This window comes from Notolabrus celidotus, chromosome 11 (genome assembly GCF_009762535.1).
Source record: "Notolabrus celidotus isolate fNotCel1 chromosome 11, fNotCel1.pri, whole genome shotgun sequence".
Lineage (NCBI taxonomy): Eukaryota > Metazoa > Chordata > Actinopteri > Labriformes > Labridae > Notolabrus > Notolabrus celidotus.
Window position 1 is genome coordinate 24,740,835 of NC_048282.1, and position 16,076 is coordinate 24,756,910.

The 16,076-nt window shown below is 42.6% G+C and overlaps 1 protein-coding gene across 1 annotated transcript in view; it reads right to left on the minus strand.

The window, feature by feature from the left end:
- nkain4 (sodium/potassium transporting ATPase interacting 4) overlaps positions 1–15,666 on the minus strand; it is a 62,283-nt gene extending 46,617 nt beyond the window's left edge. Inside the window, exon 1 of the mRNA XM_034696758.1 lies at positions 15,074–15,666. Within this exon, the coding sequence (XP_034552649.1) occupies positions 15,074–15,127 (54 nt within the window). The 5' untranslated portion in view covers positions 15,128–15,666. The remainder of the gene's footprint in view (positions 1–15,073) is intronic.
- Between the last annotated feature and the right edge of the window lie 410 nt (positions 15,667–16,076).

The window sequence follows — 16,076 nt, forward strand, 5'->3', positions numbered from 1 at the left end:
GTTGTTGTTGTTTTTTGAGCTCAGTGGCTTCGCTAATGGGTTGTTTTCTACTTACACTTTACAAACACATGAGCCAATGAAGGTAGCCCCCCCCAAAAAAACAATAAATATCAGATGAGCAATTTGTGTGAAATATCCAAATTATGGGCTGTTTTTTGTACTCCAACTGGCCGACATGCAAAACATGGCAGAGTATATATAAAAAGCCAGCAACCCCTTATTTCTCTTCTCTTCATTTCATAATGACATGAAATTCTTGTTTGGATTTCCCTCATAAGTATGGGAACCACCAAAGAGAAACTCTTCTATGAGCGTTTTCGCTCCCCGTAAATCAGCGGTCCTAAATTTGGCATCTGAGATCCTCCCAAAGGGTGACAAACCCACATCAAAGGGGTCGGGAGATGGTTAACAAGATAAAAAAAAATCTCTGTTACGCAAGATTACTTAATTTGCTTAAACTTCTTTGCCTTCTTCTTGTGAATTATTTGCTCAATGGACCTCTCAGGGGCTGTAAACATTATTAAGATAAGATAACAAACAGGGGAGGAGAAGAATTAGTCTTCAGATGAACTTGTGCACTGTCAAAGAAAAATATGAGTTTCCAAAGGTTTCCTCGCTCTGAGGAACTGTAAGACTTGACCCGGGCTTTTAGGTCTGATAGCCAAATCAGACTTAGTGTAATCAGGTCAGTCAGGGTTTAATACCATGGCCCACAGGCTGTGTTGATTTGTCTGACAACCTGATTGGACCTAAACGGATCTGAGAGTATTTTGTAAGACCGCTGATCACCTGATACGGCACAAACAAATATTTTGTGGGATTAGCAGCCATATAAAAAGATTTGTACAATTAATTAACAACTTTTTGGGACAGTGTATCAGTGTATCCTGGGTAATAGTTCAGTAATATATTGTATTGTTTCTGTTTATTGGTCTGTGAAGTGTGTAAGCCAAATTTTGAGGGAGTGCCAGCAAAAAGTGTTGGGAAGGGTTGCCCCTTGTTTTCATCTGTGTTCAAATATCTGTCTCACAGGCAGTTTATACGAAATGCTATCACAACACTGAGCAGTGAATGTGCAGTGTGATTGGATTAACCGTTATCAGAAAAGAGTTTTAAGGCTACACTTGAACTCACATAACTGGTTTAAGTAGCAAGTTACGACTATCCCGAGAGATCAAATCAACGGCTTTATTCTAAGTCTACATAAAGAAAAAGACTGTAGCAGACATAAGTCATGAATCAAAGGCTGGCCGGCAATTTTTTTATTTCTTGTGCCATGCTTTGCCCTGGCTTGTCTGTACTCTGTGACTCCCAGCAGGCAGTGAAGTACTTCTCAAAAACTTTCTCCAATCCAATTTTTCACCTCTCGCCTGGGTAAAGTCATTATGCTCTGGTGCCTGCCTGGCTCTTGTGTAACTAATGGTGCCAATCTCAGTATGTGTGTGACGGTATGTGTGTGTGTATGAGTGTGGCTTTCATGTGGTACATGGAGGTTGGGATAGATAGATAGCCCTTGGTGGTGCCTGGTCTCACAGAGCTGGGATGGGGATTAAGAGGTAGGGTGCCTCCATAAGCCACTTTCTTCTTCGCTGTTTGAAATATGGGCCGCCCTGCGAAACACAGCAGTGAGTCCCTTTTCAGCTCACTGAGCACCACTTGTTTTTAGGTTGCGGTGCTAAACAGAGACGGACTGGAGTGCACATTGCCGCTCTGGTTTGTGGAGAGTGACCACTGAGAATCCTTTGAATGAAAAGGGCCCTTTATTTAAGATTAAATGTGTTAAAGCTCCAGCGCTCCTAGTGCTAATAACATGCTAATCTCTCAGTGCTATTGGGAACACACAACACATAAATCCATCCCAATGAAAGAAACATGATAAAAAGCCAGTGCTTTGAACCCACTCTCCCTAAGGACTCTGGGAACTACTTTAAACTCTGAAGTTTTTTGGTTTGTTGTGTTGTTCTGTTGGAAGTGTTACTATGGCTGACTTTCAGACTGTGTTATTATCCTAGCATACAAATCGTCTGGTACTGAAACCATTTTGAGTTAGGTTCAGTCTCAGCAGCTGAGTTCAGTCTACTTAGATGAAGCTTTTCTTTCTCTTTATACTGTCCTCATTTAAACCTGTTGAGAGCTTTATGCCATGTCTGGTCTGTTGACTGGCCTTGTTAGTTGTTTTAAGTTTTCCCATTCAGACAATGTGTTCTCTTGTTAACCTATAATCTTTTGAGAATAGTTACAGTACAAGGAAAAAAATAGTTAATTATTTTTTTTATAGTTCATCATGAAAAATCGATTTTCTAATCATGCTTAAAATTGAATGGCAATTCTTACCAGTTTGTTGATTCAAGAGTCAGATGAATGCACTGAAATTAACTTTATGATCTTCAATTTTTGATTCCTTTTTCCCGTAAATGCTGCTCATCTACACCAGTGTGGTCTGACACCATGACTTAGAGGTAGGAGAGTAAGACAGACTCAAAGTGATTCATCCACAGGTCTTTGGCGATTCACACACACTCTATAAAAGTACTCTGCTCAGCTTTTGTGATGCAGCTGTCCGATGACATCAGTCTGATTAGCTGCACCTGAATGCTTCGCTCATAGGTGGTAGCTCAAACTTGAAGTACCCTCTGTGATATTTTGAGCGGACCAATCACAGGGCATGTGATCCGCGTCAATTCTACGGGTAGTTACATTTTGGAGGAGGTGCACGTCAGCTACATGCGTAGGCCTCTGGGTAGGTACGGGAGCTATGCCGACCCTCAGCGTAGGGTACGCCATCGATTCGACGTAAAAGTATAAATCAGCCTTTAAAGTATGTGGTGCCGAAAGGGACAAAATTAACGCTGCCAGCTCTAGTTTAAATACCAGTGGAGGGAATTGAAGGGTAGCTCATAATACGATATGTTATGAAACCCAATACATAGCCTACAGTAATAATAATGATACCAAGACACATTAAATATGCAGTAATTGATAAAGTACAGAACAATCATAAAACGAGACGTCATGATATCTGATTTAATGAAGACTTCAAAATGCCCCATATTGCAGGATCAATGTTAGCGGAGTCATGAGGGTGAGTCAAACAGGAAGTGACGTCTGTTTAAAGAGCCGTTCTATAAATTAAAATACTGATATTTGGTCCCAGAGAAACAATACTTGTATTATATTAGTCAGGATGTCGATTTGTGGCCGTATCAATATTCTATCCCATTTGTGAATATGTTAACTAAAGTTAATGAATTCCATATACCTGCTTGAGTTTCAGTGTAGGGGTACTGGCTTAATGTCACGGCTTACAGCAGCATTTAAATGGCATTTACATATTTTTCAGCCAGTACACTAAGCCCTGTTGTATTCGTCTTTTATAGCACTGGTTCATTGAAATTGATAAAAAAAAAAAGCATGTCTGTGTAAAGTAAATATGGCTGTCACAACCTATTCACTGGATAAATAACTGCAGCAGTGATTGAGAAGTGCCCATGCAGGACTTGCCTGTGTGATCAGAGGATGAGGATCAGAAAGGGGAATGACAACATGTGTGAAGAAGCATTCCATAAATTTCAACAAAAGGAGTATTTGGGCCTGTTAAATCATATTCAGCAGAGAGAAGAACTGTTTTAGTTATAAAGCTGTACATTTACATAAACTGATGTCTTTCTTCCTGCTCAAACCTGACAAAGACAGCCTTTGAAGGAATTTACCCCATAAATCAACAAGCCCTTTCAATAATGAAACCAGGTTCGCTCAGAAATGACCCCAATCCTTACACAGGGACAGAAAACATCCTCCCTCACATGGCTGGTATCTCTTGTGAAACGCTTATCTCACCCTGTTCCCCTTCCTCCATTTATCTCTCTGCCTCCCCTTTGCCGTCAGCCAACATGTCTTTTAGGTTTATCTGCAAAGGTGGCAGTGAGGTTTGGATTATTAGAGGCTGATTTAGACTTTGCTGCATCAACTTGAAGAGGGATGCAGCTGCACGCGTTGTTCTGATTCCTGCCTCAACCAGAGGGATTAATGTCACTTGTGAGGTTTTGTCTCCTTTCCTTGTGCTTCCAATTTTGCTGATTGTTGTGTGGGTGTCTTATGGAAAATGAGAGATGAGACAGCAGACTGCAGCAGACACAGATACTTTGATTTCTCAGAGGAACTGATGGAAGGAATAAAAAAAAAGAGAGAGGACAAGAATACATCAATGGATAAAACCCAAACCCTGTAACAATGGATAGGATGGAGGGGAAAGTGACGAAATGAGAGCAGCTTAAACCAGCCAATCCTCTCTCCCTCTCCGGCTCCCCATGTCCCAGATCCAACAAAAACTGTTCAGGTTTCGCCCCAATTAACAAGTAGGCAATTTAGCTATGACAGAGAAAAATCTCATCAAGTCCATGCAGACAGGAATGGCAAACAGCTGTCAGCGGTTTGTACCCTCCAGCTCTACGTTCCATAATTGAGTCGGTAATGTTGCTCTTTTCATCATAATACCATCACTCTTAATCTTTCAGGAAGTTACGCCGTGTGCATCCCTGCTGTCCAACTGTTTGATCACACAACACAATTAGAGCAAAAAAACATCCGTGAAGTCATCAGCCGCTTGTAAAACAAGCGCTGAATGCCCCGAACAGAGGGGGGAATCTGAGTGAGACGAATATGCTTTGCAGCCATTCAGCTGAGTGTGATCTGTCAAGATAGTCATCCCAGCTGTGGCGCTCCCAAAGCAATTTATTCGATGCCACACTATAACAAATGACACCGCTGGAGCCGCTGGAATGGAAAGAGAGAAATGGGCTTGCAAATAGTTCTACTTTTATCTCCATTATAGCTTAATATTGCAGTGTCACTGATGTGGAACCCACAGACGCACTCGCACACACTCCGCATGGATGGGTACATGCTCGCACACACTCACACTCGCCAGCCCATGGTTACCTCTATGACCGTATAATTAATGGTGTGTTAAATTGAAGACATCAAAATGGAGAAGAGTTGTAAAGAGGGCCACCGGGGACATAGAGGGGATGGTTTTTCCAAGAACATACATATTATTATAAACCAACGTGCAAGCTAGCAAAGGGCGGTGACTCCGAACTCCAGGGAAGGATGGGAAACAAGAGGAAGGTCAGCACCTCCTCGCAATTAACATAAAATAAGCTGCTTTCCCCATGTTTCACAAGCCACCCCAGAAAACCGTGAAAAAAAAGCACAGTTTAGATGCAGTCGGCTCAAAGTAAAGCACTCAGCAATATCCCACAAGTTGCATTTTTGGGTGGGTCCGTTTGTGGCGAGTGTATATATATAAGTCGTGCTATCTTTAGAGTGACAGTTGTCCTGAGAGCAGGATGTGTTTCAAGCCTCATCTTCCCCCTGAGGTCCTGCACCAGCACTTGCTCTCTCTCTTCTGCACGCTCCTTTAGATTTGCATCATAATTTCCCCAAGTCTCCCTTGACAGGTTGTTTTTTTAATTCCTGCAGGCTCTTGTCTGCATCTTGTTGTGTATGTAAAGGTTTCCATGGTAACAGAGCACCAGAGAGGACAGGGAGCTGGAAAAGGCGAGAAAAGAGCGAGGGGGGAAAAGTGAAAGCTAAACATAGAGGTATCTCAGGTCTCTGGGGTCATGCACGTAATTGGCCTAGAGTGAGAGGTCGAACAATCAGCATCACCCATCCCCCCACATTTCTCTCTCTCTATTTTCTCCACCTTTCCATCTGCATCTCCCCCTAAATCTCCAGTGACTCTGGCCAGGTCGATAAATCACAGGCTGATCAATAATTCAAACATATTCACAGCACAGGGAGAAAATGGGGTAGAGAATTGGGGGGGATGACACAAAGCCGTGTTGTGTTTCAACAAAGGATACACATTAAGGGCGGAGCTTCAACACTGATTACGCATTCAAGCCGTGCTCCTCATCCCAGAGTGCTCAGGTTTGCGTTAGGCTCTCAGGTGAGATGATGGCACACAGGAGGGAGCTCAAAAATCCTGGAGTGTGAGTGAGAATTTATTATGAAGTCACCTTGCTTCATGACCTAAAACACACACACACACACACACACACACACACACACACACACACACACACACACACACACACACACACACACACACACACACACACACACACACACACACACACACACCTTTTTTTTTTGAACGGGGCTTGTATTTGCTGCGAAGGCCATACCGGATGTGTCAGGGTCTTCTCCTCTGTGGATGAGGGCTGTTCAAGCATCGCAATCAACACAGCCTGGGTCAAGACCACAATCAGCACTTAACCCTGGGGGGTCCATATGACGGCGCAAGCACAGCCCTTACACACTTGCTCACACAGCAATTGTACCCGAGTATAGCAACCTGGTCAAACTTCGAAAAGAGAAGAATTAACACCAGCTGATAACGAGGGACAGGGTTAAGGCCTTCATCTCTGAAATCACCTGAACCTCTCTCTCTGAGCAACACAGAGAGACTAATGCACGCATTTATTACCAGCAGGCTAGACTACTGTAATGCTCTCCTTTCTGGTCTTCTAAAGAACACAATTAACAAGCTGCAATTAATACAAAATGCAGCAGCACAAGTTTCAAGGAAGACCAAAAGGAGAGCACACATTACGCCTGTTTTTAAGGCGCTGCATGGCCTTGCAGCAGACTACATATCAGAGATGCTTTTAGTGTATAAACCAGGAAGGCCTCTCAGATCCTCCTGCTCCTCTCTTATAGCGGTTCCTACTAGGAGAACAAAAACATTTGGTGATGCTGCTTTCAGCCACAACGCTCCTAAACTATGGAACAGCCTCAGAGGATCTGAGAGGAGCTGACAGAGATATTGAGACTTTTAAATGTAAACTGAAAACGTGTTTATTCAGTCTGGCTTTTATGTAGGCTTTTACAAATTTTTTGGGCTTAATTTTTACTGTTATATTGATTTTAATGTTGCTTTATTATTTCATTAATTTTAACCGTTTATCTTATTTTATTTGTATTCATTTATTTTTATTTATCTACTCAGTTTTATTGACATTTTTAGCCTTAGTTTTATTTCAATTCTTATCCTGACCCCTTTTTAAATGTATTTATTTTAACTATTTATATTCTTAATATTAGTTTGACACTAACTTATTTTAATTACAAATATTTTATTGTTGTCGGTGTGCATTAGTCTCAATTTTTATTTTTTTATTTTTTTTATGTTAAGTTTTGTTTTGGGGCATTTTACCTTTAATGACAGGACAGCCGAAGAGAGACAGGAAATGTTGGGAGTAGAGAGTGGGGGAAGACATGCGGTAAATGGTCAACCAGCTGAGAGTCGAACCGGCGTCCTCTGCGATGAGGACTGTAGCCTCTAAACGTGGGGCGCTTATACTGCCAAGGCCACTAGCGCCCCCCCTTTTTTGGTTTTTAATATGTCTTTTTATTATTTTATTTCTGCTTCTTTCTTGTTTTCAATCACTGTAAAGCACTTTGGGTTGCATTTGATTTTTATTAAAGGTGCTCTATAAATAAAGTTTGATTGATTGATTGATGAACCTCTGGAGGGTTTTCTACATTTTACAGCCCATTTCACAACTTAATAGAAAGAAAACAATGAAGCCTGTGCCTGAACCCTGAAAAAATTTGAAGAGATGTTCTTTTCTTTGAGATCAGCTGGTTTCATATCCAAGTCTTAAAAAGCAGAGATATCTGTAGACCCTCTCACACTGCATGTTAAAAATGGGAGTGCTACTTCCTGTCACGCCTTGATGTCAATGTAAATGTCACAGAGGAGGAATGGGGAATGAGCCGGCAATGGAGGTACGATCAGGGGTGTAATGGAAACAAATTTCAATGTAAATTTCAGGGGCGGGACTGAGCTGAGTGTGTGCATGCAGGGCTTGCATTAGGGAAATTTGGACAAGCCGACTAGTCCAAAGGTGAGAAAAGGAATCATAAACAAAGCCAAAATGGAGCACTATATATATTTAACATGGGATCACATAGCCTATGGGTAAACAATGTCAAAGGGTTTACGGGGAGTGGCAAATGTTAGCAGAGCTAGCACTACCAGCCTTTGGTTCTCCTTGCAGGTTAACTTTAACTCCATTGTCTGAATCAAATCATGCCCAGCCATGCCATGTTTAAAAGTACGAAGGCATATTGATGTTGGTGCTTCGTCATGGCAGAATTTCAAAATAAAAAGGGTTGCTTAACATGCTCTCACTGTTGACTGAAAGGAAACTTAGATGTCTTTACAGGAACTTGTAAATAAATGAATTTACATAATCTTAATGAAGTGCTACAGAAACTCCATCACGGGCCAAGTTTTTAAAATATCTCAGCTGATGACTCACCTCAGTCTGCGGCTTCTGTGGGCTTGTCTGTGCAAACAACCAAGACACTGCCCTGGAGACATGACGGAGTAGATGTGTCTAATCTGGGGCATACAGAAGATTCTGGCAGTCCAACAGAGATGTCATTGCTCTGTTTTTGTTTGTTTTTTTCGAACTCCTAACTTAGACTACACGGCGGATTAAAGCTGGGGTTGGTAGTCAGATTAAGATACACTTTTTGTTATACTGGTTAAAATGATCTTTATGTCCTGATGGTAATCAATACATAATGTGTTCTTAACAAGGAGTGAAAAAAAAACACTATCTACAGCTGGAGTAAACCTGGGAAAACACCAACCAATTCCTGCCATCAGGAGCCAAATCATGAAACCAATCAAATCCCATCCTGCCGTTCTGCCCGCCTCCTGCGCATACATTTCATGTTTGTTTGTGTTTTTAACTTTCATTATGATAATGTTCTTACCGCTGAGTGAGACTTGAGTTGACGTAGTGAAAAACACAAACGATGTGCTGAGGACCGGTTTTGAATCAGTCACGATCATATGGTCGCCAAATCAGCGGCGCTTGTGCATGTGAACGGGGGCGTCGTTTTGGAGGAGCTCCGAGGGGAGGGGTGGAGGGGTTAGACGGAGTCCTGAGGAAATGCTACATTCAACTTCATGCCAGTTTTCCGTGATTACCAACCCTAGCTTTAAGCATGTAGTTGTTTGATGTTAGTTTCAGTTAGTGTTCGTCAAGCCAAATCTACAGAGTGTTCTACCCATGTGAGGCAGCAGAGAGACTAGAAACCACTGGAGTAACACGAAATGTACCGCCACTTCTTGACTACCGATGATGTACAGTCCTCATCCTCAGGGTTCTAGCCAAAGTCTTGTAAGAAGTCCATTAGCGATAAAAGAGGACGGTTAAAGATACACAGCCTTGCACAGGAAATAATACAGGTGAGTTTGGGAGAGAACAATGCAACATGAAAGTTGTATTTCCTGAATCACTCTTATGTTTATGTTGTCTAGATTTCCAGTCATGCTAGTTTAGGCTGAGACTTTGGCTGTCTTCATGTTTGTGTCGATTAATGCTTGATGGTTAACACAGTCAGCAATGAGTCCCCTTACACATCGTGAAGCAGCACACAAATTCCAGTGCACATCAAATGAATACAGAGAGATAATGGTGTATAACCTGAATATTAACAGTGATGTCTGTCTTGAAAACCTGAGGCGCAAACTGGAAATCATCCTTCCAAAATAAGCCACTGAAACATATTGCTTCTGGCATCTGTTGCTATTTGGCAAATACCCCTAGTGTATGGCGAGCCCAGACTGTCTTATTCGCACAGACGCCACACTTTGCATCTGCATGGGTAATGCAGATAGGGGTGCTATCATAGACTGCAGCCATCTGTGGAAACAAAAGCAAATAGTAAAAGAAATAACGTGCTTTGTTCATGATGATATGAATCAGTGTCCGTAGAGGCTTCTGGAGAACTTAATACTAGAGTCCAGAGAGGCGAAGAAAGAGAAGGAAGGAGAACAGAGAGATAAAAGAGCTGTAACTATCCACTCTGTTCCCTCTGGCCTATCTCCTCGATCAACCTGGCAGTGCCAAGGAAATACAGTTCATTATCATTGATCACACTGGACTCCACCCTCACACAGACACTCCAAAGAAGTTGCACACACGCCCGACCAAAATAAGATGCCCCAAACAGATGTGTGTAGCATCTGTAGCAAATAAAACACTCCAAAACAGCTTAAGAAGTAACCAGGATTTGATAGATCACCTCTTGTGGGAACAGCAAGCATATAACAGGATGTTACAGCAACTCCCACACCCAGGTCTGCTGGCACGATACCAGAGAAAGTTTTATTACCATATAATTTTGCAGCAACCTCCGGGCTCAAAATATGAAGCCCATGTGGGAGTGTTATAAACTGCGATTCATCGAGAATCCGCTTGAGGCTGGCTGCAGAAACACTGGAAACCAGATAGACACCAATTCAAAAAAGACGATCTTTGCAGCATTAATAAACATGTTAACAGCCTGGTTCAAAAACGGCTTGGGTCCATGTAGCTCATTTCTCTATTGGCACACACTGTACAGGGGGTGAATTTTTTTCAACAAAGATATTAAGATTACGAGTTTTTGCTGAAATAAGGACATGACTGACTTGACTGACAGGTGGGAACACATAGCTGTTGTCTAGGACAGTGGTTCTCAAAGTGTGGTCCTAGGACCCCTGGGGGTCTGTGAACTTTAGCGTGGTGGTCCATGAAAATAATTATAATACATTTCTAATCATTAAAAAACGCATATATACAGATAAGGACCATTTGGGCCAATGAAACCAGCATATTATGTCTCTTACTCCCACCCTAGTTAGCTTTGGGCCAATAGAAACTGATATGAATGTGACACTCACATCAATCTGTCATGTATCACTCATTCACACTTCACTCTGGTCACAACTGTTCCTGCTACTACTTAGCTTTGCTTACTAGTTCGTGAGCATGGAGCCATTTCTAAATCAGTTCACATGGTCAAGTGATGCTAAGCCCAAGTTAGCTAGATTAAGACAATATGACAACAGGTATATAGAGTTTGGATTTATTGAGAACAGTGACGGGAGACCAAAATGAGTAATGTGTCTTCAGGTGCTAGCGAAGGAAGCTATGAAGCCAGCCAAGCTAAAGCGACATCTGATCACCTGGAATATAAGGACAAAACTGAAAACTTTTTCAAGCAAAAGAGCGAGGAATACATCCGCCAGAAATTGTTTTCTGTTTATCACTATGGAAAAGGTCTGAAGTATTTAGATTGATAAGTTTTGAAATTCAAATAGCTCCAGGGGCAACTAACAGTGCAAATGGTAGAAAGCATGTGCTTAATCTATGTTACAATTATGAGGGGGTCCTTGGAAAATGTTCTCACCTGTAAGGGGTCCCTGGCCCCAAAACGTTTGAGAAGCCCTGGTCTAGGAGGCTCAAACCCCGCCTCTTTACGTCACACTTTGACTGGTTGAGTTCCGCATTACCAATACGGCTGTTGCCACCGCCGCCTGGCTTCAAAACGGCGAACAGGAACAGATGGGTGACGTCACGGATACCATGTCCAACAATCTATGAATTTGCCCAGGCTGCAATTATTACTCTTAATTGCAGCTGTTTGATGTGTGAACATCAAAGCTTCAGGCCAGGACCTTGGTTGTGAAGCGTTTGGACATCAGTGAGGTGTATGAGAGACTGTATTTTTTATAGACATCCAGAATCTCTGAGTTCATAAATATTCAAGAGGAAATCCAAGCATTAGTGCTTCCATAAAGCAAACGAGTAAGCAGTGCAAAAAAAAAAAACAGCCTAAATCCTTTGTAATGTGTGGGAGATGACGTGATGCCTGCCAAGGGATAATGTTGTGCCTTTAGAGATAACACTCCTCAGGAGGAGGCGCTCTGCTTCTCTGCTCAAACTTTCTTGGAAGCACTTTGGTTGAACCCGGTCTTCTCCTGTGAAGCTTGCACTACAAAGTTGGTATTTCTGTAGCTATGTCATCAAAAGAGTAGAGGGAAAGTGGGCAGTGTGATGCAAGATATTACACACACACTCACACACTCTCGTGTCATGCTTCTGGGTAGTCTGACTTTAGCTTTTAAGGGTGAAGATGAGGTAAAACTTGCAGATCTCAGCCGCCTCTGTGAATCACTTTACTACAAGAGCACTTTGTTCTACATGAGAACAAATGAAGCTATTCACTTTGACAACATGGAGAGATTTTTCTTCTCCTGGCTTGTGATCAAATGAAACCCCAGCTCTTTCCCTCCATTTCTCTCATCTTGCTGCCCATCCTCCTTTCATACAAAAGCTATAATCTTCACCCAACACACAACCTACTAACCTATAACTCACAGTTCAGAGTGCACAGCTGTGTTTGTGGGTGTGTCTGAGCATGAAATAGTGTCCGTGTCTCGTGAGGTAGGTCGCATCCGTCAGTCCACCCGGCATTTTCAGGGTCAATGTTCAGTTCTGAGCTCATTACCCTTCCTCACTGTGATTATGTGTGTATCTGCCCGTCCGCCCTTTCCCTGAAAAACCACCATGACCAACGAAGAGGCCTCCTTCATCAATCACACACTGTCCACCACCACGCATTAACCAGCAACTCTATTCAGAGCAACCTCCCTCCTCATGGCCAGTTGCTGACATTCACAATATGTCTGACCACATCAGACCAATCCAAGCGCTTCCATGTTGAGGTCAACTTTAGGTCGACACCTCAAACAACCGACCCGGTGAGACACAAAACGAGCTTGTCTGTGTCTCCAAGTACAAACAAATCATTAGACTGACAGGGCTTCCTGCCAACGCTCGCCATTCTCTGGGGCTGATCGGGGTTCTGACAACGATCCAGCCCCACTGTCTGGAATGGTTAGTCTGCAGAGGGACCAGGGAACCGAGGCGTTCAGATCAATACAGCCTCATTATCTGTTGCCTTCTGTCCCAGGAAGATGAGTCCCTCCGCTTGGCCTGTTGATGAGGAAAAGCGCACCACAATTCAATTAGGGGATGGCAGAGATGCCAAAAGAGGTTTGATCAAAGCACTCTGCAGGGCTAATTAGCATGCGAGGCAGTTCACAGGGGTTATTTTTACATCTGAGGAGCAGGGTAGGTTGATTTGTTAATGGTACTTTTACAATGTAATGGACTGTCTGGGAATCACCTGTCTCATTGTCAATGCATACGTTTTAGCCAGGGGAGATCTAAGGCCCCTTGTGCTGCTCCACTCCCATGCGCACATGTATATTCATGTGAAACGCACGCATGTACACACACGTCTACCACCTGATGACCTTTGGAATAGGTCTCGCAGAGTGTAATGCAACCCCTCTTTGCAGGTTAAACTCATCAGAAGTGTGCAGGTGTGTGTGCAGCTGCAGACAGGAAGTGTCAGGTCCTCCAGAAATAGAGCCGGGGGAAAATAAAGCGGTTTCCAGGAGTCTTCAGGGACTTTTTAGGCAGCCCGCTGACAGCTTTATAAACCTCTTAACAAATGCTCGACCTCTTCCTCCTCCTCTCTAATGAGGCAAAGAGGTCCGAAGTCTTGGAAGGGAAAACAAGAGTGTCCCTGTGGGTTCATATCATTTGTGTTTGTGCGTGTCAGAAGGGAGTAAGACCCAGTTTTTCTAATGACATAATACTTACAGTAAGTATTATGTTGAGAATGAGAATCTGATACAGAAAGTACAGTAAGTTACTGTACTTTCTGTATCATTCGCATGTTATATTCCTTGCTATGTAATGTATTATCATAGCTGTAAATTGCTGGAAACACTGGTGCAACCCACAAACACACTTATTTGATAGACCAAATGGGGAGATGGCAGAAGGATACTTAAGTTAAAGGCAGGTAGAAGTCACAATTAATTGCTTTAATCTTCAAAAATGAACTATTGCCTGAGATCAGGTGTGTTGTTCAGTTTAATCTAGATTACAAACTACTTGTATTTGCAAAAACTTCACTGTGTAACCAACCTGTAGCTCTGAAGAAGGACTAAATGTGTCTAGAACAGCGTAATTGACCAGGAGGCATGAGAGTTGGTAGTAAGAGGTATTAAACTTTCCTCTCCTTTTATCAAGTGTTCAATTTGTCTTTGTTATCAGTCTCCCCCATGCATGATACAACCTATCATACCTTTCCTGTCTCACTTTAGGTCTTGGAAGAGTTTATTGCTCCCTTAGCTGTTAAAAGCGACATTTACTCAGGGGGCTTTCGGTGTGAGCAAGCTCAGTTTTTAATGCAGCCATAAATAACCTCGTCACACCCTGTCAAGTAAACTCTACTCAGGGATAGTGGAAAAGGCAAGCCCGCCTGCATCATCTGAGACTGAGCGGATACCATCTGTAAAATGTCAGGTTCACTGATCAGAGGCTGAAACGCTCCAAAAAGCTACAAGCTTTTGCTGCTGCTGTGATCTGAGGATCAAAACATCTCAAGATGGCTCAAAGTCTTTATGGACTTATTTATAATATCTTAAGATCAGATGAAGAAGGCATGTATGAGCAGAAGTCTTTTTTTTCCACACAAGCATCATCACAAAGCATCAGTGCCTGGATACTAATCTGAAACAAAAACATGGGCTTTGAGCAAACAGCAGAACTATGATGATGTATTTGAGTTGAATTTATGGGCAGCAATTCAAATATTTAAAACAATAAACCAACTCATTTATTGATGCACTTTTATCACACATCACCCAAACACTGTGTATCAGCTCTACTTGACTGTTGGCTGTTTGGGGCTGACTTCCAAACCTCAACAGTACCATGTTTCCTGTCAAAACTAATTAGCTCACAGATCAGGAACATAAAAACACAACACCAAAAGGCCACTTACTTTAATAAGTGAACAAATCATGATTTATATCATCCCAGGGTCACAATTTGTGTTCAAACTGTTTAAAGCAAACAAAAACACAAGTGATTCGAGTGTATGAAAATATTAAATAGAGTAAGCATCTTGTAGTCCACTTTTAGAGACTTAAAAAACTTTTCTTGTATACATATATTTATGTCCTGTCACCAGTTTTTCACCATGTGATTACCAGCCTCTAACTCAAGAATGGCAAAGCACTGTGAAAATATACAATATCAAAGTCTACTTCATAATAAATCAAATAAGGGCAGCACTGATCCATCTCTTGCAGTTAGAACTCGAAACACAACAAGTAGAGGAGTGTGTGTCAACTCACCAGCTGTAAAGTGCAAATAAAGATAAGCGTGCATCGTCCGCTGCAGCAGCCCATTGTGTCAGCGGCGAAAACGTGACTCTGCGCCGGGGAGAAAAGGTAATGTAAATGGGCTGGAGAGGTGCTGTAAACGTGCCGACCAGACTCAGTCCTGATCCAAGCACTGGCGTCCCATTCTCCTATCCTGTCCCGTTTGTCTCCACGATGAGCCAAAAACACGCGGCGAGGTCTACTTGGCTGCTGTGGGTCCGTGTGTGTGTGTGACTCCGCTCCAGCCGGCCGGTGGTAGTAGCACTTGAGGTGACTGGCTGGCTGGGTGGTTGATAGCCGGTGTGTGTAAAGAGGAGGAGGGGGTGGGGTGAGCTGGTGGTGTGGTGAGGAGTCACTGAGGGCTGGGATGTGGGGCGACACACAACATAGACATATGAAAGCACGAATTCGGTATTTATTTCGTTTATCTACACATTGCGGGTCGTCAAAGTTTCACACAGAGGTTTAAAAGCTAATATCAGGGTCTGTGGGATTTCTGAGCGTGCGTCGACTAGGGGCACCAGTTCAAAAGAGCCGCCATGATGTTTGTTGATAGAGGACAGGCGCCATCTCGCGGCAAAACCACGAGGCACATATTGACGAGTTCAGGACTGAAACATTGCACCATATTGAGAGGTCAGCACTCAAAATGGGAGCCAAAAGTGTAGATATGAAATGAAATTCTGCGTCGAAACAAACATATTCTCTCAGTGTAGCAAGGCCATGCGTTGGGAGGCATTTCTGGCATGTTTAACAACAATAGTTATGATTGCACAGATGAAATGTTCAAACCAAGCCAGAAACTTTGGTGTAGTCTTGGACTCAGACCTTAATTTCAGCAGCCACATTAAGACAATTACAAAGTCAGCCTATTATCACCTTAAGAATATATCAAGGATTAAAGGACTTATGTCTCAGCAGGATGCAGAAAAACTCGTCCATGCATTTATCTTTAGCAGACTAGACTACTGTAACA